Source organism: Pseudopodoces humilis, chromosome 2 (genome assembly GCF_049639895.1).
Source record: "Pseudopodoces humilis isolate 2021_Gansu_Grassland_sample_001 chromosome 2, ASM4963989v1, whole genome shotgun sequence".
Taxonomy (NCBI): domain Eukaryota; kingdom Metazoa; phylum Chordata; class Aves; order Passeriformes; family Paridae; genus Pseudopodoces; species Pseudopodoces humilis.
Window position 1 is genome coordinate 49025943 of NC_142201.1, and position 27681 is coordinate 49053623.

General features: G+C 39.6%; 1 protein-coding gene across 3 annotated transcripts in view; it reads left to right on the forward strand.

Moving 5' to 3' along the window:
- Nucleotides 1-27681, forward strand: part of TBC1D4 (TBC1 domain family member 4) — a 95081-nt gene that overhangs the window by 24688 nt on the left and 42712 nt on the right. Inside the window, exon 1 of one of the 3 annotated variants that reach the window (XM_088051146.1) lies at nucleotides 588-784. The exons of the other annotated variants lie outside the window; for them this stretch is intronic. Within the exon in view, the coding sequence (XP_087907272.1) occupies nucleotides 725-784 (60 nt within the window). The 5' untranslated portion in view covers nucleotides 588-724. Of the gene's footprint in view, nucleotides 1-587; nucleotides 785-27681 lie in introns of those variants that run through there. 3 annotated transcript variants of the gene reach the window in all.

The window sequence follows — 27681 nt, forward strand, 5'->3', positions numbered from 1 at the left end:
TTACATGAAGAGTGGTAAGGGGATACTGAGGGTGGAAAGTGGCACTTGCATGTAACTGTTGGAGGTATAAGAGGGGGAAAAGGCAGATCTGATGCAGCCTCACTGTTTTTCTGTATTGCCCTGCAAGCAAGTGCTGCTAGGCTTCATCCTTAATGTTTGAGCAAGCCAAAGGGGCAAGATGGTGAAAGCCACCAGGGTACTTGTGGGTGAGTTTGTATGCACAGTGTGGATGTGAGCAGGGGTGAGACTTTGTACTGAAATTGAAAGCAAGTGGCAGATTGAAAGGCATCAAACATCATTTTCAACGGGTTTTATTTTGAGGGCCTTAAGAGCACCAGTGAAGATACTTGGCCAGCAACTTATCCACAGTGAACAACAGAAAGCTGCTGAATGACTTGATAAACTGCTGAGGATCTGGTTTTTTTTGAAGGAACGCAGGTGTGAGGAGACCTTTTTTGACTGACTGCTGCATTTCTCAAGAGGAGCTTAGAGGCAGCTGTAGCCACTCAGACTGGTACTATGAGAAGCAAATGACCGAGCTGATTCCAGAAAAGCTTCTGGGTGTGTAGGGAGAGTTAGTTGTCGGGAAGCTGGTCACATCTAACAGGAACTGTGTCTTACCTTTGTAAATGAAGTAGTCTTGACTGATGAAAGAGGCAGTTTCTCTAGGAAGAGGGAGCTCCTGCAGAGAACAACTGGGTTTTGGATCATCTTCTTCATTCTGATGAATGTGGCAGTTTGGCATCCATTTTCACAGCTCATTTCCTTTCCATTTACACATGAAGTAGGTCATTAAAAAATTGTTCTTTTTATTGGTGCAAAATAGAATGTTTATGAATCATTGTTTATCTTTAGCAGAATGCATTTTTAAGTAAATGAGTTAGCTATTCCTAAAGAAAAATTAGTCTGTGCATTTATAAGATTGTAAGTTATTTACAGTATTATGCAGGAATATGAAAAAAAAAGTGGTGTAAATTCCTTGGATTATTATTTGTATCAAAAAATAAGTTTGCCAGTGATTCTCTTAATGATTGAATGCTTATATGACAGTTGGATTTCACTTTCTTTGTATTTAATTAATGAGAAAAACTTAGACTCCAAATTGCAGAACCAGAAGTATTTCCGTAATGTTTCCACAATAAGTTGTCAAATTGCCTGCAGGTTAGAAGTGTCATAATTAAAAAAACCCACAGTAACCTTTTCTGCCAGGATTTGTGAAATTTCACATTGCAGTTTAAGATCACTAATGAAATCACTTCCATGCCAGACTAAAAAGAAATGTCAAACTATAGAGTCCCAGCCTATGTTTGGGTGATTATGGGATTTGGTTGCTGACAGTGCTGATGTTCTCTTGCTCTGTTATGGTTGCTGTGTGAGTATGGAATAAAGCTTTTTTTTTTTCTTTCTTTCCTTTAATACTGGTATCTGTCTTGAAAAAAGGTCATTGTCCAACAGTAGCAAATACAACCATGTGCTGTGGTTCTGCCAGATGCTTATATCCTGTGTTTTCTGATGTATGTTTCTCATAGCTTGCAAGAAGGAGTGTGTGCATCACTGATTATGAAATTACAGCAAATGCAAAATACTGATTTAAGATCTTCAGGTCTTTAGAATGAAATTGTTCTCTAGTAGCTGTAGCATCTAAGTGGTACTTAGAATGTTTGTGAAGTATTTTCTGCTGTGCTGTCTTGATACTATGATATTATTAAAGCAGGTAGGTAAGTAAGGCTCAAATGTTCTGCAGGAATAACAGGGTCAGATATTGAAACCAAGATGTAGCTAAAGAATGGTTTGCAAACAATAATGTAAACTTGACTTAGTTTTGAGCTACAGACATAGATTAAGAAAAAGGACTAGTAATGGAAGGGAAGAATCAGATAACACATGCATTATTTCTTAAAACATATATAGGGAATTTTTTTCTCCTTTGCTTTGTTACAATTAGAAATTATATATCTTGTCCCTGCTGTTTTTTTCCTCCACTTGTTTGCACTCAACAACAAAGGTGTTTCATGCTGCTTTGGTGGTTAAGAGTGCGCATAACATTTGCACAAACACAAACTTCCTGGACACATACTTCTGCTATCCATAATCTGGTACACACAACTGCAGCCGTCAGCTTCCTAAAGAGTGTGTATCTTAACCTAAGGTCATTGTTTCATTGACCCAGCTGTATGATGAACTCTTTTCACTCTTCCAGCAGTTTCTGTTTAAAGGAATGTAAATGGAAATATTCCATTCATTAGCTTAGTGTTTAAGAGGTCCAGTGGTGGAAATCATGATAAGATGCTTCTGTTACACAGATTAGAACACTGCTAAAGAAGATGAGAGGGACAGAAGAATTGTTGCAGGAAGAGTTGAAATAGTCTAGGGAAAAAAAATAATCTGCATCAGTGTGTCTTTGCATTCTTGTGTCTTTCCTGTGATCTTGGAGGTTTGTTATACAACATTTTTAAAAACCAGCAAGTCTTATTCCCTCCTTGTAACCCTATTATTAATCCACTGTGTTTTTCCATTGACTTCTGAGGATCATATCTCCATTAAGGCAGGAGATGACTTTTTTAAAAGAAGTTTTATGTCTTTCCTTTGTAGCTTTTGGCGTTCTTTAACAATGTGCTTATAGAATGGGTGCCAAGCTTCCACGTGTTCTCCATTTTTAAACTTGAGCACTAAAACCCAGTGAAATTATGTGCAGTCATGTGCAAACAAATGATTTAGATCTAACTTAGCTACTGTAATGCTTACATTTTACAAAATGGTAAAAATTGAAGGGTTTTAGCCCCCAGTTAAGTTGTTTCATTTATCAAAAATCATAAGACCTTAGTTGGAAGACGTTCTGTGCTTGTATCCACTTTTTAGAAGCTGCCTGTGTTTAGTATTTCACTACTCAAGCGCTCGCATTTATCATCAATGCAATAAACACTTGCATAGCGATATATCACTTATGTAGAAAAATATTAGTTCCTTCCTGCTTCCCCCACTCTTTCCCACCTTTCTATCCATGTCCAGAGCTGAATGTGCAGGGCCTGGCTTCAGAAGATATTTCTCATGCTGGATGAAAGAGGCTCCCTAAGCTGCTGCACAGGGGTGAGCTGTGGCTGCATGTGTGCTTCTGTAGCTGCTTTCAAAAAGGGAAGCTTTGAAGTGCTTCAAAGAACCCAGCGGTATCTGTACCTTTTGATTAAAAGGATGTTCGGTACAAATAGGAGAATATACTGAAATATTAAGATAAGCAAATTTTGTGGTCATGAACAATAATTCCTCGGGGAGAGCTGATGGTGACCAAAGTGTACCTAAGCAAAACTGTACTTTCACCTAGCTCATAAGGGCTGAATAAACAAACAAGCAACCTTGATTAAAAAGAAAGTAGACTGAAACACAGTAGTGACTGTTGTTACTGCCCTGTACTAGAAGAGACAAGTTATGGGTAAAGCTAAAAATCTTAATGCTTCTGAATTTTTCTAAATGTCAGATCAAATGTGTTAGAGTTTAGTTTTATGTATTTTACTGCCAATACTAAGTAAATAATGGGACTAGCTATGTCTTTTTAAGTGGGTAACCTTCCTAAAAATGTTTTTGCTTATGTGGAGGGTTTTTTTCCCCCTCTGGAAAAATGAGGTTAGGGTTTTGGCAGAGGAGAGTTGTCTCTAATGTAACAGAACTTAGTTCATCTCATGCCAAACACCAACACTTGATATCAATAATCGCCGACTCAAGTATTGCTCTTGGGTACATTAATCATTCCCATTGTTCCATAACACAGCGGGAAAAACAGTCTTTAACAATTGCTACCGGGGAAAATTGCGCAGTGGGAGCTGAAGCAGTTCTTGCAGTTGTGTAACAAAACTCCAGAATGTTGGCAACACTCTGGACCTGGAAGAGGACTCTTGTTGGTGAATGCTAGCGGTGGATTCAGACTGAAGTGCACCATCGTTTTCTCTCTTTGTGGTACTAACACTGCACGTGCAAAAATGTAATTCTTAAAGGATGTGTTTTTTTCTGCTTGCTGTCCCAAAGAGGGTAGCTTGTAGGGAATGTATGACTGGCAGATTATGACAGTATGAATTTGAATTTCCTTACTGAACGACTGTCAGTGTACATTTGATGGGTGATGCATTTGTACTGTGTAGTCAGATCAAGCTTTTATAACCTTTAGTGATGCTAGCCTGTGCTTTAGAGCATGCACATTTCAAGAGAAAAGAAGATACAGATTATTTCCCTTCAGTTTCTTCCCAGTAAGAGTAACTAAAAGTCTGGATTCTCTTGCCTCTCCCTCTCTTCATGTTTTTACCACAAACCATGCTTAGAGAGAGAAACATAACTTCGTAAGACAAATGGCTTTAATTAAACTTCAAGTGAAGGTCCTCTGACTTCAGAGGATGAAGATCATTTGAGAAACAAAGATATTTCTGAGGAAGGCAAAATATGATGTCTCCCCAGCTCCCAGTTAAAGAAATCTATTTATTTACATTTGGGAAGATAATTTGAACTCTTTGGTGCTTAGGTACATTGTTACCTTGATGCTTTATGAAGCGGGGGAGGATGAGACTTTCATATCTCTTAAATTGGCTCAGTGTGCCTTCGAGTACGTTTCCATTAAACCCAAGCTTTCCTTCATTAGGCTGTGGCACTGGTGTGGAAAGTCTTCAGACCAACTCTGGGACTGTTAGAGGTGCAGGTCAGAGCATGAGAAGTGTTCCAGCTCTTGTTAAGACCTGTTCGCTTTGCAGCAAAGGTGCAGGGAAAGAGCTCAAGTGCTGACAGCTCTGCAGTAGCTCTGTGATTTAATTGGAGTGGTAGCACAGCAGGCGTACAGCACTTCCCTCCCACCTCAGGCAGGTGTCAGCACAGCCAGCGTGGGAGATGCTGTGCAGAGAGCTGGGGAGTGTGTTGTGGAGCTCTGCTTGGGTGGGGTGATGTGGTCACTCGCTAGCTGCAAAGGTGGCACTCGCCTGATAACTGTGAAGTGTTTGTTACATGTATGCTTGGACTTCTGACTGGTCATTGAGACACGTGGCTTTTCTAAGTCTCCCTTCCATTAAAATTTTGAGTCTCTGTGATTTTGAGTCTATAGTTGTATTCAAAGGGACTGGAATTTGGGTTAGAGAGGGATTTCTTTATTAGAAATTGATCCATAGTAGAACTTATCACCCAATATATGAGTTAGTTTTCTAATGTGATCTCTTGAGTGGTTAAAGCATTTATTTCAAGCTAGTAATTAATTCTTGCATGCTTCTTTTCAGTTAGTGGTTTCAAAGGATTTTAAAAATATCCACTGGCTTGTGACATATTGCTCTGCCTTTATGGTTCCAGGTACCAGGGTCTGGGTAACTTGCTAGCCTGAGTCTTATACCTGAGAGTAGATATTACACCCACAAAAATAAACTTGTCCTGTCTCAGACCATCTGAAAACAATTTTTGTTCTGGGTGCATTCATCTAGTTTGCATTTTGTAGTGGGGACCAGTGTGTTCAGTACCTTTATCTGCACATCTACTTGATGCACAAGGCCTCTTCTGTTTATGTTGATGGTTTTGGAGAGACTGCCAGATTGAATCACTGATGTAGCAATAGTATTTTATAATGCTGCAAGATAGCTCCCTTGACTCCACACTATTTTCAGGAATAAAGCCTAGATCAGGAGATACGTGTTGTCACGTTGTGTCTGCCTGTGTGTGTATCAGAAGCAGCAAGCAGCAATGCTGTTCTTCCATTAGAGCTTCAGTTTGGGAAAAGACCATGACATCTTTTGGAATATTTCATGATGTGATAGTTGGCAACTGTGATCAAAGTAAAGGGATTTTCTACTGTAGGATGTATGGTTGACAAGGTATATTCCTAGTTTGTTCTATTGGTCCTTTTAAGTAGGAGCTGTAAAGAGCAACCTCTGCCCACTTAGCATTGGAATGGGCTCTCACTAAAGAAGAGATCTCACTGCTGCTTGTGCTGCTTTCCCCAGAGCACTGGGAAAATACTGGCTGCTGCTCTTCTACCCTCTGTCACCATGACCAAAATCCCTTGCTCATTTTTTCAGGCTTCCTATCAATGTCTTTTGACTCCTGCCACAATTAATGAAAAGCTGTCATGTGAAATATCTACATCTCTACAAGAGTTAATTCAGCAGCATTCTTCATATTTAAAGCTTAAATTCTTCACTCTTATGCAACTGTTTCTCCTTTGCAACTGTGTCTATAGCTATAGTAATTTATTGGATAATATCCTTTAGGTCATAGCCGGGGGCAGGAGAAAAAAAGCAGCAGGGAGGATCTAAGTTAGTACAGGTGGTGTTACACTTGATGAAATACTTTGATAATGGCCCTTACAAGTCAGGAATTAACTGATACGATGTAACTTGGTTTTTAGTAATACCTTGTTTCCCAGATGATGGCGTTGGAAGCTGCTCAGGCTGCCCTCACAATGCTATGCAACTTCCAGCAAGCAGGTTATTTTTTGCTACAGTTTACTGTGTAGTCATCATTTGTCGATGACGCTTTCTGACCTTGTTTGCATCGTTTCACCCACAAACAATTCTCCAGTTGTCAGAAGTCAAATTGCCAAAGATGATCTCTCCTGTATGGTAGCTGTAAGGCCTTTGTATGGTTTGAACCTTGATACAGATTTGTTAGGTTGTTGGTTTTTTTTTTCCTTATTTTTTTTCCTGCAAATTTAGGTGAAAAATCAGCTTTTCCTGCTCTAGTAGTTCAAACAGAATCAGCTGGAAGAGAGGTTACACACAATTGGCAAGGATTTATCTTTCACAGGACTCTGCCTCTCAGCATTTGAGCTTTTCAGATCTGGTCCACTTTGTTTTGTCTAAAATAATAAAACCCCACAACAACCCAAAAAATTAAGTTTCTTTGTAGGTCTTCCTCAAGCAGAGAAGCTGACTTTGGGGTGCAAAAGTGTTTTCTTTGTGTGGATAACTTCATCACCGCTATGAACCAAATTGTAAAGTTGTCTTTCTACAAAAATCATAGGATGGTAGAATGGTAAAGGAGAATTTCTTTGTACAACTTTCTAGACAGATTTGATTTTTTTTCCAACTTGCTAATTACTTCTATAGTAGACTTTACTGTTTTCTGAAAGGTCATACACTTTCTTAGAAAACTACCAATTCAAGACACAGTTTTGGTAAAGCTGGTCCACAAATTAGGGTCTGTCATAAAGAACCTTGGGCAGACTCCTTAAATTTCTTTCTTCTTGATCAATATTGCTGCCCAAAAGTTAACCGTTTGGACATAGCAGGACCACTTTCCGTACAGAAAGGAGTCTGTATCTCAGACTGATTTTAAAATGCGTAGTTGATTTCTGTGAGCAAAGGTCATCAAGAAAATGTTGATTAATGTCTAAAACTTGAGCAAGGATTTTTTGGAAGCTAGAGAATCCCTGCTATAAGGGAAGGGCTGGAAGGGCTTTCTGCAGCTGCCAGAGCTGTCAAAGTGTGTGTGATAAATTGTTCAGTAAACGCACATGAGCTGATCCTGTAGCAACTCACTGGAGCTTTGTGATGGGACTCCCTGAGGATCCCAGGCTTGCTAGACACAAATCAGCATAATCCTCCTTAGGATTTATCCTGCTAACCATAAACTCTGCCCAGAAAGGATCCAGAGCTGGAAGGAGGGAGCCTGTTCCTGTGAAATCAATGCCTCTTTTCAGGCTTATGGATTAAGAGAGGAACAAGCTCTTAATGGCCACATGAGGGTGTGGTGGAGGTGGTAGGGCAGAAAGTTATTTTGACTGGAGTCTGGATGTGTGACCATCTTCCTATTAGAGGGTAGTTATTACCTGAGACTAAAAGTGGAAGCCTTTGAAATGCTCAGATAATCCTGAATGTCGTAGGAAATGGCCTGCCTTCCTGGCTGTTGATGCTTTGGATGATAACAAGTAATACTCCTGGTTAATAAGCTCAAATGGCAATTGCTCATTTAGTCAGGCTTGAGGGTTAAAGAACCCTTTGGAAAGGGTTCTTTAGGGAGATAGGAAGAAGTTGTGATGAATTTTCATACCTTTTTTTGTTTGTTTGTTTTTCCTTTAATGCAATTATTCTCTTCCCTGGAAAAGAAAGCTTAATTCTAGAAAAAGGCAAAATTGAAGTACATAAGTTGTCATAATTAGGTAGTTGTAGTTGGATATTAGGAAATACCCCTGTTGCCTCAATCCATTTTTTAAATGGTATCGCTGAGGAATTTATGAAGAATTTGCTTTAGAATTTATGAAGAATTTCTTAAGAGTAAGCATTAATTTTTGATTTTTAAAAGGCAGTGAGAGAAAGGTAGTAGGAAATAACTAGGAAGAAAATGGTAAGTAAATCAAAGGTTTTAATCTGCTCAGTATAATTTGAAACACCAGATCAGGTTCAGTGAACTCATTAAAAACAAATATTTCCAATTACTTTGGTGGAAGCCAGACTGGATTATTTTTTCTTTATTGTTAGATATTTGAATAAACTGGTGTCATGGTTTAGGAATGGTATTCTCCAGTTTAGAGCTCCCACACTGCAGCTTACTCTGCCTCCCCCCCTGCTCCTCATGCAAGTGTCTGGAGAGGAGAATTGGAGGCACAGAAGGCAAAGATGACAGGTTGAAGTAAGAGCAGTTTATTGGAAACAGCAACAAGATAAGAAAACAAACCAGAACAGCAACTTTACTAATGACAGAGGGTAGAAGAAACAATGCATATAGGAAAAAACCCCATCCAGTAATAGATAATAGTGTATGGCTCTGTCTACCATGTTTTCTCAAGCAGATAGAACTCCTTCTCCCTGGAGGAGACTCTCTTCACCTTGCCCCAGCAATGGCACAAGGTGATATAGAGTAACCTCTGTGTGCTGGCCATGGCCCCTCCCAGCTACTGCGAAACATAACCCTTTCCTGAGTGGAACCAGGACAGCTGGAAAGTGGGAGGCTGTCTTTATTTGTCTTTAGAAGTAACTCTTGCCAGTTTGGGATGCTTAGACCTTAAAACCTTGGGGTTTGTATATGAAGGGATGATAACAACCAGAGCTGCTTGTAAGTGGATTCTCACTCTGTTGCTAATTCCATGCTTTTGAGTGTTTTCTTAGGCACCTACTCCTGGCACATTATAGTTGGTGGTGGTCTGGCAAATTCAGTCTGTGGAGTCTGGGCTGCCTGACCAGACATCAGCCAGATGCAGGGCACTCTGCTGTCTAACTTTGTTTCTGCTGTGAGAATTCAGATTCTTCAGTCCAACTCATTTCAGGGGGGAAAACTGAAAGCTGTTTGGGGGTGAGACAGGGCAGGATGGGATTCAGCTACAGGTTTACATTCCCATAGATAGCTATTGTACCTCATTCATATGGAGTAGTAAAACTCCTTTCCATCTTTTATTAACTACCCACTAAATTATTAATCTAGTTTTGCCTAAAGCATGAGAAAGTTGTGTTTTGATTGACAGTAACAGAAATACTGTATGCATGAATTGCTTTAGCTCAGTTTAGAAAACACAATCAGCATAAGTCTCAGACTAAATAGTTAAATATTACATAGCTACCTAGGATTTGAAGATTCCTGACTAATCAAACACAGTACTTCTACACTATTATTTTATGTGCTGTTGAGAGTTCATTTTTCTGTTAAAAACAAGTATGCAAAAAATCTGATTTTAGTAATTTTTTTACTATTGAATTTGATTGTAGCTTAGGTAGCTGTGGCATTATCTTACAGGATGGCAGAATCCTTGCTGTCTCTTCCAAGGCTGAAGATTTGTTTCTGTGCATGAAGGTTGTATAACACTCCTTGAGTTCAAACACTTAATCATTTCAGTCCTTGAAAGCACATAACAGATATTCCAGCCTGGTAGTATAATGCCCTTGAAAAATACTTTATGGAAGGAGGCGAGGGGATAGCTCTTATGAATTTGGAAAACCTTAAGTCTTAACATCTAGAAGCTCTGGATATGCCCTGTACAAGCTGATTGGATGTGTGTTAGGCTCTCTGCTGTCCTGCTGGGGATACAGCTTCATCTTGATGCTCTTATAAAATTCAGCTGTTAAGTCAGCAGTTTGGCTTCAGAGGTAGTGTCTAAGCTAGGGAAATGTTGTTCAATGTTTTCAGTGTTCTTAAATAGTGGGTGGTGTTCATTGACATGTTACAAAATGTAAATAGGTTGAGCTTAAACACACAAAATTGGTGTAGCATTGGAGATAATGAATAACGTAGTCTTAATGTGCAATATTTAGCTTAATGCTCTAGAGAGCTGTGACTGTAACTGATGAAATGCTGCAATGTGTGTATGGCTAAGAGGGAGTAGGAAGGAGGGATTCAGTTTGTGATCTTCACCATGCCTGAAATAACACTGTGCTAGTGTTCATGTAAAACTATAATACAGCTTCTCATTCACAGATCGGAAAAATCCAGATTGACACAGAACAAACACTCCTGCCACTCCATGACTTACAGACTTTCTTGTTTTGATCCATTTCCTTCTGTTTAAAAGAGATAAGAAAGATGTATTATAATATGCTAGATACCTCAGAAGATTCAGCTAGGCCTTCAGCATTTCCTGGAAAATGACCGTGAAATTGTCCAGTGAGGTGGAGCCAGAAGTAAGAGGGAATGTAAAAACACACAAATAAAATGCACAATGAGAATTCCTTTAATACAAATCAGTTTATGAAGCTCTTTGTTTTACACAGTCTTTTTTTCCAGCTAATTCTCTGTCCTCGGGTAGTTGCTGGGCAAGAAACTGTGTGCTGTGCCAGCTCTAGCTGATGTTTACTGTGCACACACTGTGTGTGCTTTGGCCAGCCCAGCAGAACAGATGTGCTCAGTACAAGCTTGTCAGCTCTGCTTTGTGTGGTCTGTGCTTTCCACTGCCACTTGGTCACTTTCTCTTCTCTGCAGCCCACTTGGCCTTCCCCAGCAAAGGTTACTCTAAAGGTAGACACAGCAGTCAAACTCGGTGGAAGACATGAGCCTTAGGTGCTTGCAAGAATGGAGAAGACAAGAAGGAGCTGATGATGTAATTTCAGAAGCCTTTTTTTTAGCCAGGAAAGGAGGTGTACAAGGTTCCTGTAGATAGTCCTTGATGTTTCACAAGGGACCTGGGATTATTTCTTCCAGTCTGATAGCTGGACGTGCAACTCTTTCATTGTGAGAAGCCTGCTAGCACATAGCACATGGTGATCCCTTACTAGGGCAGACTGGGCACCTCCAGGTTAGCTGTGGAGATCCCAGTAAGGTCTTTCACTCACATTTTCTAAATAGTTGGTGTTTCATTCCAAACACTCTTTCCTTTTGCTGTCTGGGTACTGGGAAACTCTGCTCTTCCCTAATAGGTTCAAATATCTGAAGCAAGGAATGAAGTTAAAGTGCTGCACATTGGGTGCAGCAGAAAAAAGCCATTAAATATGTGTTTGCTCTGTCTGTGCTTGAGGATACAATTCCTCAGCATTATCCTGCCAAGCCTCATGATGTTGGTGCTGAAATACAACTGCCAGCAGCATTCTTAGATCCATGGCTGTCCCCAGAAAATGACTATACTTACCTCTGTGATAGACTAGGCTCTTCTAAGAGCATAATTAAGACAGGCAATGGGGAATTCCAGTCTGAGTCCTGTTTCCAAAAATTAGTTTCATGTAAAACAGGAATGAAAAAGCACATTTTTATGGTCTGTTACACTGTACCTTTATTTTGATAGTTTCATTCTGTGAAATAAGCAGAAATCAGCCCTGCTTCCTGTGCTGAAATTTAATATAAACCAAAGGGTTTATGAAAAAATAAATCTCTCTAGTCCTGGTTGTTGTTACAAGCACTTGTTTAGTTGTAGGAATGGTTAAACCGGCTATCTTTTCAGCAAAATTTAAGATATGCAGATGCAGCCTACCACATTGCCCAGTTTCTGAATCCTGAAAGCAAGTTTTTGAGAATTTCAGCTGAATTTCTTCCCAGCCCTACTGAGTTGGACTGAAGAACCATAGGCAAATAACTTCCATCCCTAAGAGATGAAGTTTTAAGTAGCATGTATTAATGTCCTGTCTGTCATTCATGAGCCACCACAAATCAGATTATACTCTTCATGCTACTTATGTGCTATGTCATGTAATGTAAATCAGTTTTACTAGGAATGAAGTATCTGAAATCTCATTTTTTGAAGTATGAAAAAAAATAGAGCTTGATGCCTAAAAATAAACTTGGATATAAATTGAGTATGACTTCAGAAAATCTGAGCTTTTTATTTTTTTAATGCAGTTATCACCAAATTTGTGATAGTGCTGGGCAGTGCAGGGAAGTGTTTCCAGTCAGAATTCACTGTAAAGTACCTGTATATCTTATCATCTTATCATCTTACCTGTCCAAGTTCACCTTCAGCTTGCATTGTTGCTGTGTTTTTGATTGTGCATAAAGACTCAGTGCTGTATTAAAAAAAAAAAATAAATAATTTGATGGTGGCTGTTTCCTGTTGCTGAAATTTGAGGGGCTGGCATCTTCCAGTCTTCCATCAGATTCCTTGCATGTGTAGAAAAGTGATGCTAGCAGGGGTGACTTCAGAAACACTTAACAGAGGTGCTAAGTGGACGCTGCTGGCTCACCTTGTGTGAGCTGTTGTGTTGTTTGCTGGCTGCTTTGGGAAGCCTCACTATTGGATGTACAAATGACACAGGTGACATGGAGGGAAAGCTTTGTCTGCTGTTATCTTCTTCATGGGAAAGATGGACTACATTATATGGTTCGAGTTTTGGAAAGAGAGACTCTCCCCTCCTCCTCCCTATGCAAATTTTAGTTATTATTGGCTACAAGATATAATAAAAACTCTTCCTTTTTTTTTTTTTTTTGTAGATAAGCTGCTCTTGTTTAAACATTCTGACACAGAAAAAGCTTTTACAAAAGTGATACTAATTTTCATACAAAAATTTTCTTTTTTTTTTTTTTTCTTTTTCTACTGCATAGCCTTTGCAACTACTTCAGTAGAAAATTTACCACATACCTCATACCTTGAACCTTTATAGGCATTTAAAACTGATCTTGCAGGTTGGTTTGAGAGGAAGACCTGTCCTTTCACAGAGCCCTGCTGACTAGAAATGGTTGATCAGTCTATCTGGACTCTTCTAGGCATGGCTGTGGAAGAAAAGAGATTAAAGCCTGCACTTTTACAATAATGGAGAAACAGGGCTGGTGGAGAGGAGAATTTACTGCCAGGGCTCTCAATTTTTCATCTAATTCTTGAGTGTCTTAGAAAAGCAAGTTATTTTTTTCTCTCCAAGCAGTTATACTGTAGAAAATGAAATATTGTAACATTATCCTTTTTAGTGGTAAACTTGAGAGATCTACTAAAGAAATGAAATTGCATTTGTAAATACAATGAATACTGTAGTAAACAAATTACTTTCTTCTTTTTTTCCCTCCAAAGTAAAAGAATAATTTAGTAGCTTCTGCTTTTAAAATTAAAAGCACTTGCAGAGGGTCCTCACAGAGCCTAAGAATATGGCAAAACAATATGAAGGTGAACATTGCAGCCTCTTGGCCATGCTTCTGTTCCAAGAGCCAAGCAGTCTGTGCATCATTGCAAGGTTAATTTACTTCACCTTTGGATATGGGTGTTGCTTGGCCCCTTCCTTGATGACCTCAGGACCTCATTGAAAGGAAAAAAAATGTCTTGCAGTACGTTTTCTGACTGTCTAAATGGAAAGCTCTTGGCTAAGACTCTCAGCCTAATGTGGCTGATGATGATAGAAGGTAAAGCTTAAGATGACAAGGTCTCAAGTTAGAATAAAAATAAAGCAATGACAGCCAGTGTTCTTTCAGGCTTGCAGGTGTGCAGGGGCTTCACTGTGCAGCTGCTGATTAAATCCAAGCTGAGTACATAAAGCCTGAAATCATCTGTTCCCATGCTGCTTGTAATAGGGCTCAGGACACATGTTCATATCCTGGTAGGTACAGCTACCTCAGCACAGGGTGTTTTATCAGGACGTGCAGTGTGTGTTTTGTTAGGTAGTGCAGGGTGGTGTTCAGATAAGCAGTGAAATTATATAAATGTAGCTTTGTTCTTAATGTGATGAAGTGACTTCTTGTGTTGTAAAAAGCAGCTCCCCCTCCCCTACTCAGTCTGTTAAATCTTTTTTAATTGTCTGGGAACTTAAAAGCTCTGAAGCTTCGGTTTAGTCAGTTTATGAGCAGTATAAACTGCTGGGTAGAGTTGCAGCCTCTGTTCTTTGTCTTCAAGGGAAGTCTGCTCATAAAGGCTGTGGAAGTGCTGAAGTAAAGCTGGGGTGGTGAAATGGGATGTTTTTTGTAAATGACTGTTTGAAAGTGCACTCTTACTTTCTGTGGGTGTGAGCATCCAACCAAGCTTAATAGAAATACAATGATGTCTGCAGTTCAGTTTCTATGCAGGTACCAGAATAAATCATAGATTTGTTAAAGTAGGAAAATGCCTGTAAGATACGTTAAGCCCAACTATTAACCTAATACTGCCAGGTTTACCACAGTTTTGGTGTGATACCTTGAGAGAATACTGGGGAGGTGGTAGCAGGAAACCTCTTCAACAGCTCAGCTCTGAGGTGAATCTTTGCCAGCTGCACTTACAAACCCTTCTAAGGACCAGTTGGGGAGTGGGGGGTTTCTTCTTCCAGCAGGAGTTTCTTCTGTCATCTTGCAACTGCTTGGGTAGTTCTTGTAAATTTGAGGCTTTCCAATTATGCTGCATATAATTATAGGTTAAAAAAACCCAACATTTAGGCTGTACACTGTAGTTTTGATACTCCTTTTTTTTTGGCTTTGGAAAGAAACTCTTGCTGTCTTAAACTCTGTATTTCACCTTCATGCCACTTAGGAACGTGGTATAGTACCAGGATGTTACTACATGACATGCATCTGTTGTTACCAATCCTCTTCTTTGAAGTGCTGCCTCAAAATCATCCTCCTACTCACCAATTTATCCGCTTAAACCAGTGACTGATTTCCAGAAGTGACAACTTGTGATGCTTCTGATAGTTTTATTTTTTTAACTCAAAAGACTGTTAATCCTAGGTTGTACATAAAAATTTCAGACCTGTCAATCTAGTAACTTGTAACAGGCTTTGCTCTGTGTCCCTGTAGTTAACTGAGTTTGTGTGTAGCAGTCTTTTTTTTTTTTTTTTCTTTCCCTTCCTTTTCCTTTGATGAGCTCTTATTTCATGGATTGCTTTCCTCTTGTGTTTTTAATATGACAAGAGGGCACAAGTTTTAAATTTGCTGTTCAGTAGCTGTTTTTTACCATATGCTATTGGGGCTTACAAATTCCTTGCAGTGACTCTACTTTGTGTTCTCCTAGAACCTCTGTCTGCTATGGTCAGCCTCAGAGCTGGCATCATCTAAATAAATTGGTCTAAATAAATCTGCTACTAACTGAAGATAACACAGTTTTTTAAGTGTTACGTGCTGGTAGCAATTCCAAATTGTTTCGTTCCAAGACTGGTGTTTATATGTGATGCATCTTTGAAGGAGTCCAACAGATCAAACAAGGATATTGCTAAGCATAAATGGCATAAAATGCCTCCTTCCATACCTCCTCTGCTTGGGTAGAGGAGGTGCTGTACTTTTAGTGTGATATTAAATTGGACATCCAAGTCTGAGGTAGTTATTCCCAGTGATCCCATAAGGGAAAATTGGATGTTAAAATCTCTTTATGGGATGTAGCTTTGAGCACACAGGGAGCAACTTCAGCTGAGCAGGTTGTAATGCTGCAGAAAGCTGATCTCAATTGGAACTTTGAAACTGTGTACATACCCAGTAGTGGATTTGGGAGCAAACATGCCTGTTCTTACATTTTTCCTATTACTTTCATTTATGATTTTGTCATTGTTTTCTCCACTGGTTCATAACCCTCTCATAAAGGTCTTCCCCACTTCAAAAAATAAACAAAACCCAAATAAAAAATTTTATATGCTGGTGGACTTGACTTTTATTTATGAAAAAATAGCAATGGAGATGTTAATATATTCCATTTTATTTCTGTTTGTGTAAATCCCTTTGAACTACATCTTGGTCTACAAATTCCATGGTGGCTTCTCAAATGGATTATGTATTTTTCAGGTTTTACTTCTAGCTGAAATCCATATTAATTTCTGAACCCTTATAGGTTCTGATAAAATTCTCTTGATGAGGTATGAATCTGTTAAATATGCTTCATTGTAACAAAACATAGCTCTGTTTTGAAGTTACCTAATTTGTGCAAGTTGTTACGTTTTTACAAGAGCAAAACCACAGAAATTATCCAGTTTGTGTCCTATGCTGGCCTCAGCTCCCTGAGAGCTCTTGAACAAACAGAAACTAGAGCACTTGCAACTATGCCAGATGGTTTATTAATTCCCTAGAGCATAACTAAATCTAACTAGTCTTGTATATTTCTATCACATTTGAGATTACCCTTGAAATTGAGATTTTTGTTGTTTCTCCTTGAAGTTTACCAGTATCTACCATACAGAAATGTATAGAATTGTTTTGGAAGCCCTTGTGGGTGTCACAGGTGAAACTGGAAGGCATATTTGCAAATCCCACCAGAGAAAGACATATTTTGTCTTCTACATTTGGGTGCTGAGAATCACAGAAGAGGTAGTTAAGAAATATGCTTAACTTTTATGATACAACGTTTCTTTGCTGGCTTTGCAAAACAAGTTTCAGCCTTGATTTCAGTGAGAACAGGACATTCAGACATGACCAAGAATAGATTCCTAACATAGATAATTCCCAGATCAAGTAAGCTCCCCCAGGGGAGAGAGAGTTGATGAGCAGAAGGAATGAAGTTTACTGCATAGGGGACCTTTTTTCTGATTTCTCTTAATAGTTTGTGTGTTCACTGCTAACTCTCATCAGCAAATTGACTTCCAGTTGCAGAGAGAAATCTTTTATAATCTGAGCTATTGAAAGTAAAAAATAAGCTGTAGAAGGACAAAGTTGTGGGTAAACTCAGTTTTCATTTCCTCAGTCCAGAGAAGACTGCTGACTTCTGTAAGAGAACGTAGCACATACTTATTTCTGAAACTTTAAATTATTTGAAAATTAACATCTTGCTTTGATGGCAGCTGAGCATGACAAGTAATACCTTAGGTGAAATTATAAAGAAACTCCTGTAGTAAGCTGAAATGAATGGGATTTATATTATCCTTTCAAATAACTTATTTAAATGTCATGAGAACACTGCTGTGTCCGTGACAAAAATCTCTCTTCCTCTCTCATCCCTCACTCATCAGACCAGAAATAAGAGTTTCTATTTCCAGGCCAGACAGGAGCCACATGATGGGATTTGCCATGTTACATCTGAGTATACTTTTACCAAGCCCTAGATATTAGGACTATGCTGCCCTTCTCCATTACAAGGAGGGAACGTACTTTATTCAGACTTAGCTTGAGTTTAATTTATTACCAATCTAATCAGAGTAGGGTAATGCGAAAGAAAACCAAATCTTGAAAACACCTTCCCACCACCCTTCCCTTCTTCTTGAATTTAACTTTATTCCTAATTTTCTCTACCACCTTCTCCCTCAGCAGCTCAGGGGGGACAGGGAATGGGGATTCATCATGCATTGTCTCTGCCACTTCTTCCTCCTCAGGAGCAGGACTCCTCACACTCTTCTGCTCCAGTGTGGGGTCCCTCCCACAGGAGATGGCTCTCCACCAAGTTCTCCAATCTGGGTCTTTCCCACGGGTGCAGTTCTTCAGGAACAGACTGCTCCAGCGTGGGCCCCTCCCACAGGGTGTAGTCCTTCAGGAACAGGCTGTTCTAGCATGGGTCTCCTGCTGGAGTCCTGCCAGCAAGCTGTCTCCACTGTTGGCTCCTCTCTCTATGGGTCCAGGTCCCTGCCAGGAGCCTGCTCCAGCACCGGCTTCCCGTGGAGTCACAGTTTCCTTTGATCTTCCACTGCTCCAGTGCAGCATCCTCCAAGGGCAGCAGGTGGATCTCTGCTCCAGAATGGATCTCCATGGCCTCTAGAGGCACTGCTGCCTCACAGTGATCTGCACCACAGGCTGCAGGGGAATCTCAGCTGCAGCACCAGGAGCACCTTCTCCTCTTGTCTTCACTGACCTTGGTGTCTGCAGGACTGTTCCCCTCATGTGTTCTCATTTTTCTGTCCTAGTTGCCATTGCACAGGTTTTTTCCTCTTCTCAAATGAAATATCCTGGAGGGGCTACCACCATCACCACTGTGGTGGGTGGTGGGTTTGTCCTGGAGCTGGCTGGCACTGACTTTGTTGGACACTGGGGAAACTCTAGGAGCTTCTCATAGAAGTCACCTCTGCAGTCCCCTTTGCTACCAGAACCCTGTCATGCCAACCCAGTAGAACTACCAAAATGAAGATGCTGCTAGGGAAGGTGAAGCAGTGTGGGCTTTACTCTGCATTAATAATGAACTGAAATTCCAGAAATTCTGGGTTAACTTGTCACTGTGTTGCTAGGACTTCATAAAGCCAATGCTACTCTTCCTGTGAATATTGTTACCAAAAGGTTAGCTGCAGTTACTTAATGCAGCCTAGCTGTTCTTCCTACCTATGTGGTGTCAAGCCAGTTCTAAAAATCGTACTGTTTATGCTGTCAGGCAGTGGGGTGCTGAAATACCTACCATGTACCAGGCACAATAAATTCAGAAAATGAAGTTTAGGACTACTGAAATAAGTAGCATCTACCAGTAAAAATTAGTGAAGCAGTGCAAAAGTTACTTTACCTGATGTATATGAAAACGTTGCCTAAAATAAATGAGTAGGACCTCTCTGACGAGCTCAGAAACAACTCCTTCCCACATATCTTGACACTATATACTTGTTGTGCTTTCGTATTTGAACAGTGATTAAGTGCCTCTATTCTCCCCTTTCCCCTTCATTTTTGTAGAACCCATATCCATAACCAAAACAAAGTGCTCTCACAGACTTTTTGGAAATATATGTAAATGGTGTCATGGTCTCTATCACACCCTTGGCTTACTCTTCATGTATTGGTGCAAGAGTCTTGCCTTATAAAGCTGTTTCTCTGAAAGGTCCTTACTGTCTGTTTACCTTATTGACTCCTTTATATCAAAGCTTTCCGGGAAAGTATTTTCTTCTCTGTTGCCCCTATGTCTTGTGTTTTTGTTTTGGTTTGGTTTTTTGTTTGTTTTATTATTAGTAGTAGAAACAGTAAATCTGCAACTCTTTTAGAATTTCTCTATGTCAAAACATAACATGCATTTAATTACTTTCAGCTATTAAATTTGAAATACTTGCCCATCCAACTCTGTCTGTATGGATTTACATTTGAACGCTGTAACTGTCTAATGATTTAATTCTCTTTACAGCTACCATAACCAGCTGATGAAATCTTAGTATTTTAAACAGTTAGTGATTGACAAGATTAGACTAATGTGACTCCCAGGGAGATCAATATTTAGTGTTTTGTGCTGTGCTAACTTTGCCCTCAGGTGCAGTATTCATTATTCCCCTGACTCCTAGGCAAAGTGGTGGTTTAAGACTTCAGTGCTGAAGGAAGTCTGGTTAGGTGGAAGTTCCCAGCACCTCATTTCAAAGCAGTCAGTAATTCAGCATGTGGATGAGTATGGCCTTGAAATCCTTCCTTACTGTGTTTATGCTTGGGTTCTTTGCTGGTTGTTATCTGGGAAGAGTTAATTGCAGTACTGGTTGCTCAGGCATTTGATGCTGTCACAAGACAATGCATTTCCTCTTGTGAACTGTGAGATTAGCAGACAAGCTGGGACATGTGCAGGTGTGTACTTCCAAAGTACTAGAAAACTGTTGGACATAACTTGGAAGGTGTGGTAAAGCTATTGAAATACTACTACACAGTTTTTTAGTGAATGTTCTTGTGACAAAAGGAGCCTTGAACCCAAAAAGTAGTAATGATTTTTGTCTCTGCCACAGTATCATCTGCTGCTTGACATTGCTTTTGGTGTCCACCTTTCTGTAAGCAGAGCCTTTTTAAATGAAAATTTGTAGTCTGAAACCTCCCACTGCAGTTGAGAGTTTGTGGGAAAACATCAAATAGGAAAAGAACTAACTCCTTGGTTTCAAGTCATTGAGGAATTTCTAGCCTCATTAAGGGAGGTAGAAGTTATTGCAGTGCCTGACTTTTTTGAACTAAGTATACCCATGTCTGCTAGACTGAATAGAATCTAACTTTTCCCATCTTCCAGAGTCAGCACTGAATTAAACCACCTACCATCTTCTTCTTCAGTGATAGCAGAAGAGTGTGGTTATGTTATAAAAGTGTTGTCATCCATGGGTATCGTGGTAGGTTTTAACCAAATCTGAGATGATACTCACTTTAGGAGTCTTCATCATCTGCTGTGAAGGAGTCCTGAAATCTTGATCTCTTGACTAGGGAAAAACAGACCAAAATGTGTTCATTTCATAGTGAATCAACATGTTAGTTAATATTTTAAATTTAAAATCTTGAGAACTTCTATCTGAAACTACAGAATTGAAACATTGCCACCTTCTTAAACATGGTGTATAGAGCATTTATCTCAGTATTGCCACTTTAAATCTGCTGAAATTAAGTTCATGATCTTTTGATCTCTATTGGAGAAGGAGATAGTGACCATAAATGGGCAAAATACTTCAATGAGCTCTCCAACTTTCCCCTTCACCCCCCCAAAAGGAAATGTATGCAGAGAATGCATTAATTGTTTGGGATTGCCCACGTGACAGCCTTATCTTCTCAGGCAAGCCCTTTTAAAAATAGGGTATGTGTTAAACATGATGGAGTTTTAAAAACAACATCTTTAATGAACCTCTTGCTAGAACTACCAAGTTAAGCTAAAACACAGTTTTCAGGAGAAAAATCCTAGCTAATATCTGAATTTGTGCTTTTGTAGTTTGTAAGAACTTGAGTTAAAGAAGTTTAAGAACTGCTGTTCCAAGCAAGCTGTACTTTTCTTTCACTGGGATCTGTGTCCTAAACTTGGAAACAAACTTGCTCAATGTATAAAACTGGTAGATTAATTGTTTTACTAATCTGCATATTCAAGAGCATAAGGATTATCATGAGACCTCTGTATTGCAGAGTACTCAAGCTGAGTGAATGTGAGCTGCATCTGAAAGGTGGAAAAGCATCAAGCCTGACTGGCCTAAACCTAAACATAGGGGCAAAGTACTGAGTGGAAGAACCTTCCTTGCTTAAGCACTGCCCCTCTTGTGCTGTCACTACCATCACTGATGTTCTTTGATGCACCTCTGCAGGGTGCTTGCACAGAAGTATAGAGAAAGGTACCTATTGGCTACTCAGGCTTCTAAAACGTCTTGTTACTCTGAGACATTCTTCCCTGTTAAGTAACTTGATCCACCTTTTATAAAGCTTACTTAAATTTGGCTATTTGGCATAGAAGCATCTCATGTGTGTGTGTGCAGCACACAGAATGTGTTAGTTAGGTGATCCACAAGTTTCCAGCTGCAAATTATGTGGTGGTTTGCTAAATGTGTGCTGTGCTACCCTGGTACTTTTTTCTTCTTGTTGGCTGTATCAAAGCTCAACAGTGTAAGTAATAATTCCTGGGTTGGTCTTGGATAAGAATTATTTTGAAAGCTGAATTTTATTTTCTTTTAGCCTACCTACCTAAAAAAGATCTCTCTTTAGGGTGGTGTAGTAGTTGATTTCACCTTTGCCTTTGGCAGGAGTATGTGATCTCCCCAGTATGTGACATGAGGCTGAATGTCAGTAAAATACATGCACTGCTCTCTAGCAGTTCTTTAGAAGCAAACCTAGCTGGGTCTTGACCAGTCATCTGGGAAAAATATAGGCCAGGCAAATAGGAGGAAGACTGTCTCCTGAAAGCAAAACTTTATTTTTTGCAATCCTTTAATGTGTTTTCTGATGCTTTAAGCTTTGGCAAAATCTATGAGCCTCTGGAGAAGAAATGTGAAAGCACGAGCTATCAGGGATGGCAGTTAGCTTGAAGCTCCAAAAACTGCTTTCACTGAAACTTTCTTTGCCAACCCCTGTGTTCCAGCTTTCTGCTACTGGGATTGTGTTGTGTTGGCCCACACATGCAGCAGAATGAATTGGAGCTGATGGCAGATGCTTATTACTGCCTGCTGAGAACCTGACTTGGAGTTTTCTAAACTGTTATTTTTAGACTGTACAGTAAGTGCAGATGGGTTATAGAAATGCTTAGTAATTTGGCTGTTACTCCTTTCTCTTTGTGAAATCTGCAAATCCTCCTTATTTCTGTAGAAAAGAAGATAGTATTCCTTCAGCAGTAAGTCAGCTGATGGAGAGATTCTTCTGTTCTGGTTTCTAAATACCTCTAGCCTAAACAAAGTCAGCAAATTGCTTGTGTGACTGCATAAGTTGAATCACACAGAGCTGTTCTTTTATCTCTTTATCGGAAGGATGAATTTTTAATGGTGAAAACTGTTAAGTGGAACACTGTCACCGGAGTGGAAAGCAGTAGAATGCAGCAGTTCCAGAAGTACAACAGGTCTGAATGATCAGTGTTGGACTAACTGTATGGCAGTAAAAAAATTTATAGCAGTTAAAGGAAAACAGTTTTTTCCCTCTCCCACCCTTCTTTCTAGTTGAGAATATTTACGGATATCTGCACTTTGGCTGGCATTTGGTTGTGGTTTTTTTTAAGATAAGAACTTTGCCTCCTTATCAAATGCCTGGTACATAGCAGGATACGATATGCAGCTTATTTTGTCTCTGTTCAGTTTCACTGCTGTGGCTGGGTTCTCCTATCTTGTGGATATGCAAGTTAACACTAATTAAAAGGAGAGTCATTCCAATTGCTCCTAGTTTTTTCTCACATCGTGTTGCTTTCTTTTGATAGATGTTGAACTCCCAGCAATTGGCAGAGCTCAGGGTGTGGATTTCTGAACAGTATCCCGTTTCTCTTTTGTTTGCTTTTAAGTGTACGTAGCTAGATCATGAGCGGGACGCGTTATTCAAATCCGAGGCAGTGCGGATGCTTCCAGCCCCAAGTCAGGAAATACTTGACTTTTGAAGAATAACGGCTGCTGCACGGACCTCTGGCTCTGCTGAGATATCGCAAAACGAGCCTGAGGAAATGCCGTGACAGCACTGCCAGCCCTTTGTGAGAGGGGAATCCTTTCTGCACTCACTTATCCCAGGAATCTGAGTGCTGATGTTCATGACACCAAGGTTTGGTGACAGTTCTGCTTGGACATGCCTCTGTTTCTGAGCTGGATCTCACACCCGAAGGTACTGACTGCTCCTGTCATGTGTGTGGGAAGTTCATTCATCTCCTGTCTCTTTGTACGGCGGAAGGGATCTGCTGCCGCACTTTGCGTGGTGATGGAGTGAGAGGGGTTGAGCTTTTTCCTTGTTTTGAAAATAATTGCCTTGCTAGAAATGCTGTCATTAAGTAGCCACATTCGTTAGGCCTGTTTGTTAGATTAGTATTTCACAGTCACATTTGTTTATAAGCCTTATGGTACGAGGAGGGGCTTTGCTTTGTTAATAAATTCCAGACTGAAGTTTTCCATGTGGAAGCTAGACACAAATTAGGAAAAGCTGCAGATTCTCTGCACAGAGAAATTCTGTTCATCTGTGGAAATAATGGAATCCAGCCAGTGAATTTTGTTCTTCTTTGCAATATCCATATCATTCAAGTTCTAAGTTTGGATTGCAATTGAAAGCACTGCTCAGTAATTACTGTGGTCTTGTTTGGTTGGTTTTGGTATTGGGGTTTGTTTTTTGGTTTATTTTCTGTCAACCAAGTTTTGAAGTGTTGTTCACACTGAAAAGCCAAACTAGTATCACAGGTTTAGTTTTGTACTTATGGTACCCACTGTCCATCCTTGTCTTGTCGGCCTCTTACATCTGGGGGTGTTGTTTGGAACAGGCCCTGAGGAAGGATCTCTGCTTTTCAGCTCTTTTGGCTCTGTTCAGAGATCAAGGAGTTACTATGGGCACTGTTTCAAGGGACTTAAAGTACACATGCTGCTGTTTTTTTCCTGATAGGTGTGGATGCTCTTGACATCCTGGAGGGGAAGAAAGCTCACCTTAGGTCTTAGATCCATTTTGTTTGGTTTATTAATTTATTAATTTGTTTATTAATACCTGAGAAGGTTCAGTGTGCCTGTCACTGTTTAAGCATGAGGTCAGTGCTGCATTAGAGAAAGCTTTGTGTGCTGTTCCAGCATATTTGAGTAAGTGTATTGGGGTGGGAGGGTAATTTCCTTGTTCTGATTCATGAAGTAGTCTGCTGCTACTCAGGGAAACTTCATGAATAAAGCCTGTAATAATGCCCTACATTATGTTTCTGCATTTGAGAGCTGCTGTTCCAGCACTGCACCATCAGCTTCTGCCTTTCTGGACTGAGAAGCCCTGTGTGTGACTCCCTTTGGAACATGGTCATTTCCTTCTCTGTCCAACAATATTTGGAAAAAGATGATAGACCATGGAATTTGGGAGAGGCAAAGTCTGGAAGACTTAAGTCTTCTTGAATTGTCCACAGGGTTTGTTTGGGCTGGAAGTGTGCCCCTCTCACCCTGAGAATGCACTGAGTAGCCCTGTCTAATCCAGTCTTTCTTGATGTAACTGTCTTCAAGGCTTGACAAGAAAAAAAAATAAAATAAATTTCTGTCAGTGGCCCTGTGGGTTTCAGGAGTAAGAATCCCATTTCTCCTCTCTGGCTGCTTAATTTAATGAGACTTTTGCTGGGAAATACTGAAACTTGAAAACACATTAGTAAGTTTTGACTGTTAATATTCCTAAACTGATTTCTAAAAGTTGTTAAGAATTTTCATCCAGGTAATTCAGTATTTTAAAAGCTCTGTTCTGCTTATTATCTTGTCTAACTTTGCCCTGCAATTTTGACATTAGGAGATAATAAGCTAATATCCAAATCCAAAAAAGTTACACAACTTTGATGGTGAAACTTTTATGACTGAGGTTTCTTGATACACGGAGGAACAAAATGTCAAAACCCAGTGATATATGTCAAAGAAATGTGTAAAAAGCCATATTGCCTGATCATTATGTAACTTTTCGTGCATCTTGAATTTCAGGAAAACACAGATGCAAACTCTTGTTTAGACTCCATTTGATCCCACTTAGGGTTTTGCTCAAAGTCAAATCTTTACATGAAAATACTGTACTCTGATCAGGTACCTCTCAGAAGTAGCTCTTGGCTCTTGATAAGAAGGTGTCACTGTGGGAGTGAAGAGGGTCAGGTCTAACAGCGCTGGCTGGCACACTGTCAGTCATTGAGTACATCAGCAGCAGCACACAGTTACTCCTGTAACTAGAGACCAGTAAAATTCATGTGCACAACTAATAGCCTGGAAATGTTAGTATCTGTCTTGAATGTTATACTTGAAGCTGGAACTGGTTCTGGGCTGTCTGACAGATATTAGTTATCAGTTGTGACATCCCTGTTTTGCATTACATTGTTTTCCTCTACATCTGTATATAAGAAAAGTATTCATAACTACAGAGATTAAACAGGTCTCAAAATGTTCACTTTGATATTTTACTTTAGTTTTGTCTATAGATTGAAAAGAGGAAAAAACTGAATGCTGATGAAGGAGCATCCAAAAAAATGGATAAAAAATGGATAGCCTGTATATATGTTTTTACATAGCCTGTAAAAAAGTTTACCTAAACAAAGCAGGAAATAAGGATTGTTTGGGCCATATGAGCTGAACTCCCTGCTCTAATTCTAGCATCCCTCTATGAATAAGTGAAAACACTATAGCAATTTATGTATTGCAAAAGCTTTTGAGGAGCAGAGATACTGAAATAATAATTGTGACTGAAATACTAGTGTCTGAATAGCATACACAATCTGGAAGAGATGGAAATAAAAGTGATAAACAGCAGGATACTTAGGGTGGTGGGTTTTCCTAAGTAGAATTGCAATTACTTAAAACTGCATTTCTGAGGGAGATCTCTGACAGAAGAGGGAATGGATGTTGGGGTAGAATTGGTAGTGTCTTATCCCCAGCATATTTGGACTGGTGGGGGAGAGAGGGGGGAAGGATGTGTTAGGAAGCTATTGAGTATTTTTATAAAGACTTAGGGATATCCAGTTTTTTTGTCTTAGAGGTGATAAGCAGGAAGCAAGACCGAGTTATTTGAGTGGAAGTGATGGTACACTTCTAAAAAAATTTAAATTGTTGATTAAACAGCTGACAGTGGTTGCTCTAGTTGATTGTGTGTAAAGTGTGTGCATTTTGAATAGAACTGTAATTTGTCACTGTACTTTGAATAGAAATATATGTGAATTGCCGTGTAACAGCTTCTGGATTCTAAAAAGGGAAATTTTAGTTCAATTTCCCTAGTTTTAGCTAGTTTATGAATTCTGTTAAAATAGAGAATTAAGGAATGTGAACTCTAGAACTTCTTTAAGCACAGGCTATAGAGAGAATAAGAGACCAATCAGTGGAAATAATGCTGCGTCTTGGCATACAAGCAGGCAAGTGCAAAGTGAGAATTGTGCATGTCCAGCTGAACTTCTGTGGCTGGGAGGAAGTGCACCTTGGGTGATGATAAAGCAGCCCAGTAGTGAGAATGAGGGAAGAATAGTTACACTCTTGTATCTGTGTCAGATCTAGACTTAGCTTTTAGCCTCACTGAAAACTGAGATGATATCTAAAGGGATAGAAGCCAAACGGTCAGCAGACCTTAGGGTAATTGAACTTCATTTTGCAATAAATGAACTGGAAGCAGATTTGAGTTGAATGCCCAAGGGATGAGGAGTGTGTAATGGGAGATGGGGATTAAGATGAGGTAATTTTCCACTGTGACTTGCAAAAGTGTTGGTATGTGAGATTGCTGCCTCAGTAGCAAGCTTCAGCTGGTATCATGTGACTGAAAGAAAGAGATACTGTAGGGATCATGGATTATTTAGTAAGGTGTGACTTTAAAGTTACTCTCTTTGAATAGAAAAATTCTTTGAAAAATATCAAATATTATAGTGGGAAGCTGTATAGAGTACAAAAGCTGTTGATTGGTTATATTGGATTAGTTGAATGTTGAGAACTGATTTTTCTTGTGAAAAACATTGGATTGACATTCTCTCTTTATCTCATTGCCACTAGTAACTTCCCCAATGCATTCATTATACTTCCCATGTTCATGCCATATACATTATACTAGAGAAAATGGAACATGTGGGAAAGAGGTATGGTTCAGAAGAGTAGGTACTGTCAAAAGAGCAACTATTTACCACTCTGATCTGCAGTTAGTAGAGCTGAATAAGTCCTTGTTTTCTTTTGTGAAGCCAAAATGGAGAACAAGCGCACATATTAATTAAGTTGGTACTGAAAGCGGACTCCTCCCAGGGTGATTGGGATAAAATGGAGGAAGAACCAGGTGTCTTTGAAAGACTGTGTGATATGGGGCTGAAATTGTGAGTTTCTCCTGGAGATGTGCAGTTTGGCCCTGCAGGGTACAGTAGGGTTCTGTGCAGAGGAGAAAAGAGATTTGTGTGTGCTGCTTAAGTGCACAATGACTGAGGCAGCAGGGAAGTGTTCACCTTAAGGTGAACTGTGTCATAGGATGGATGGGGCAAGGTTTTTATAGTTGATAATAAGTGAGACCTAATGCAGTTGTACATGGTACTTCAGTAAAATGTCTGTATTCTTGATAGCTCTGTTTCAAAACCGTCAGTTGAAACTGATGGAGATTGCTGGACTCTTCCACAAAACTGTTCCTGAAACAGCCTTAAGAACAGAATAAGTGTCTCTGCAAAATAAAAACAAAGGGACACTGTTGGTCCTTTACAGAATACAG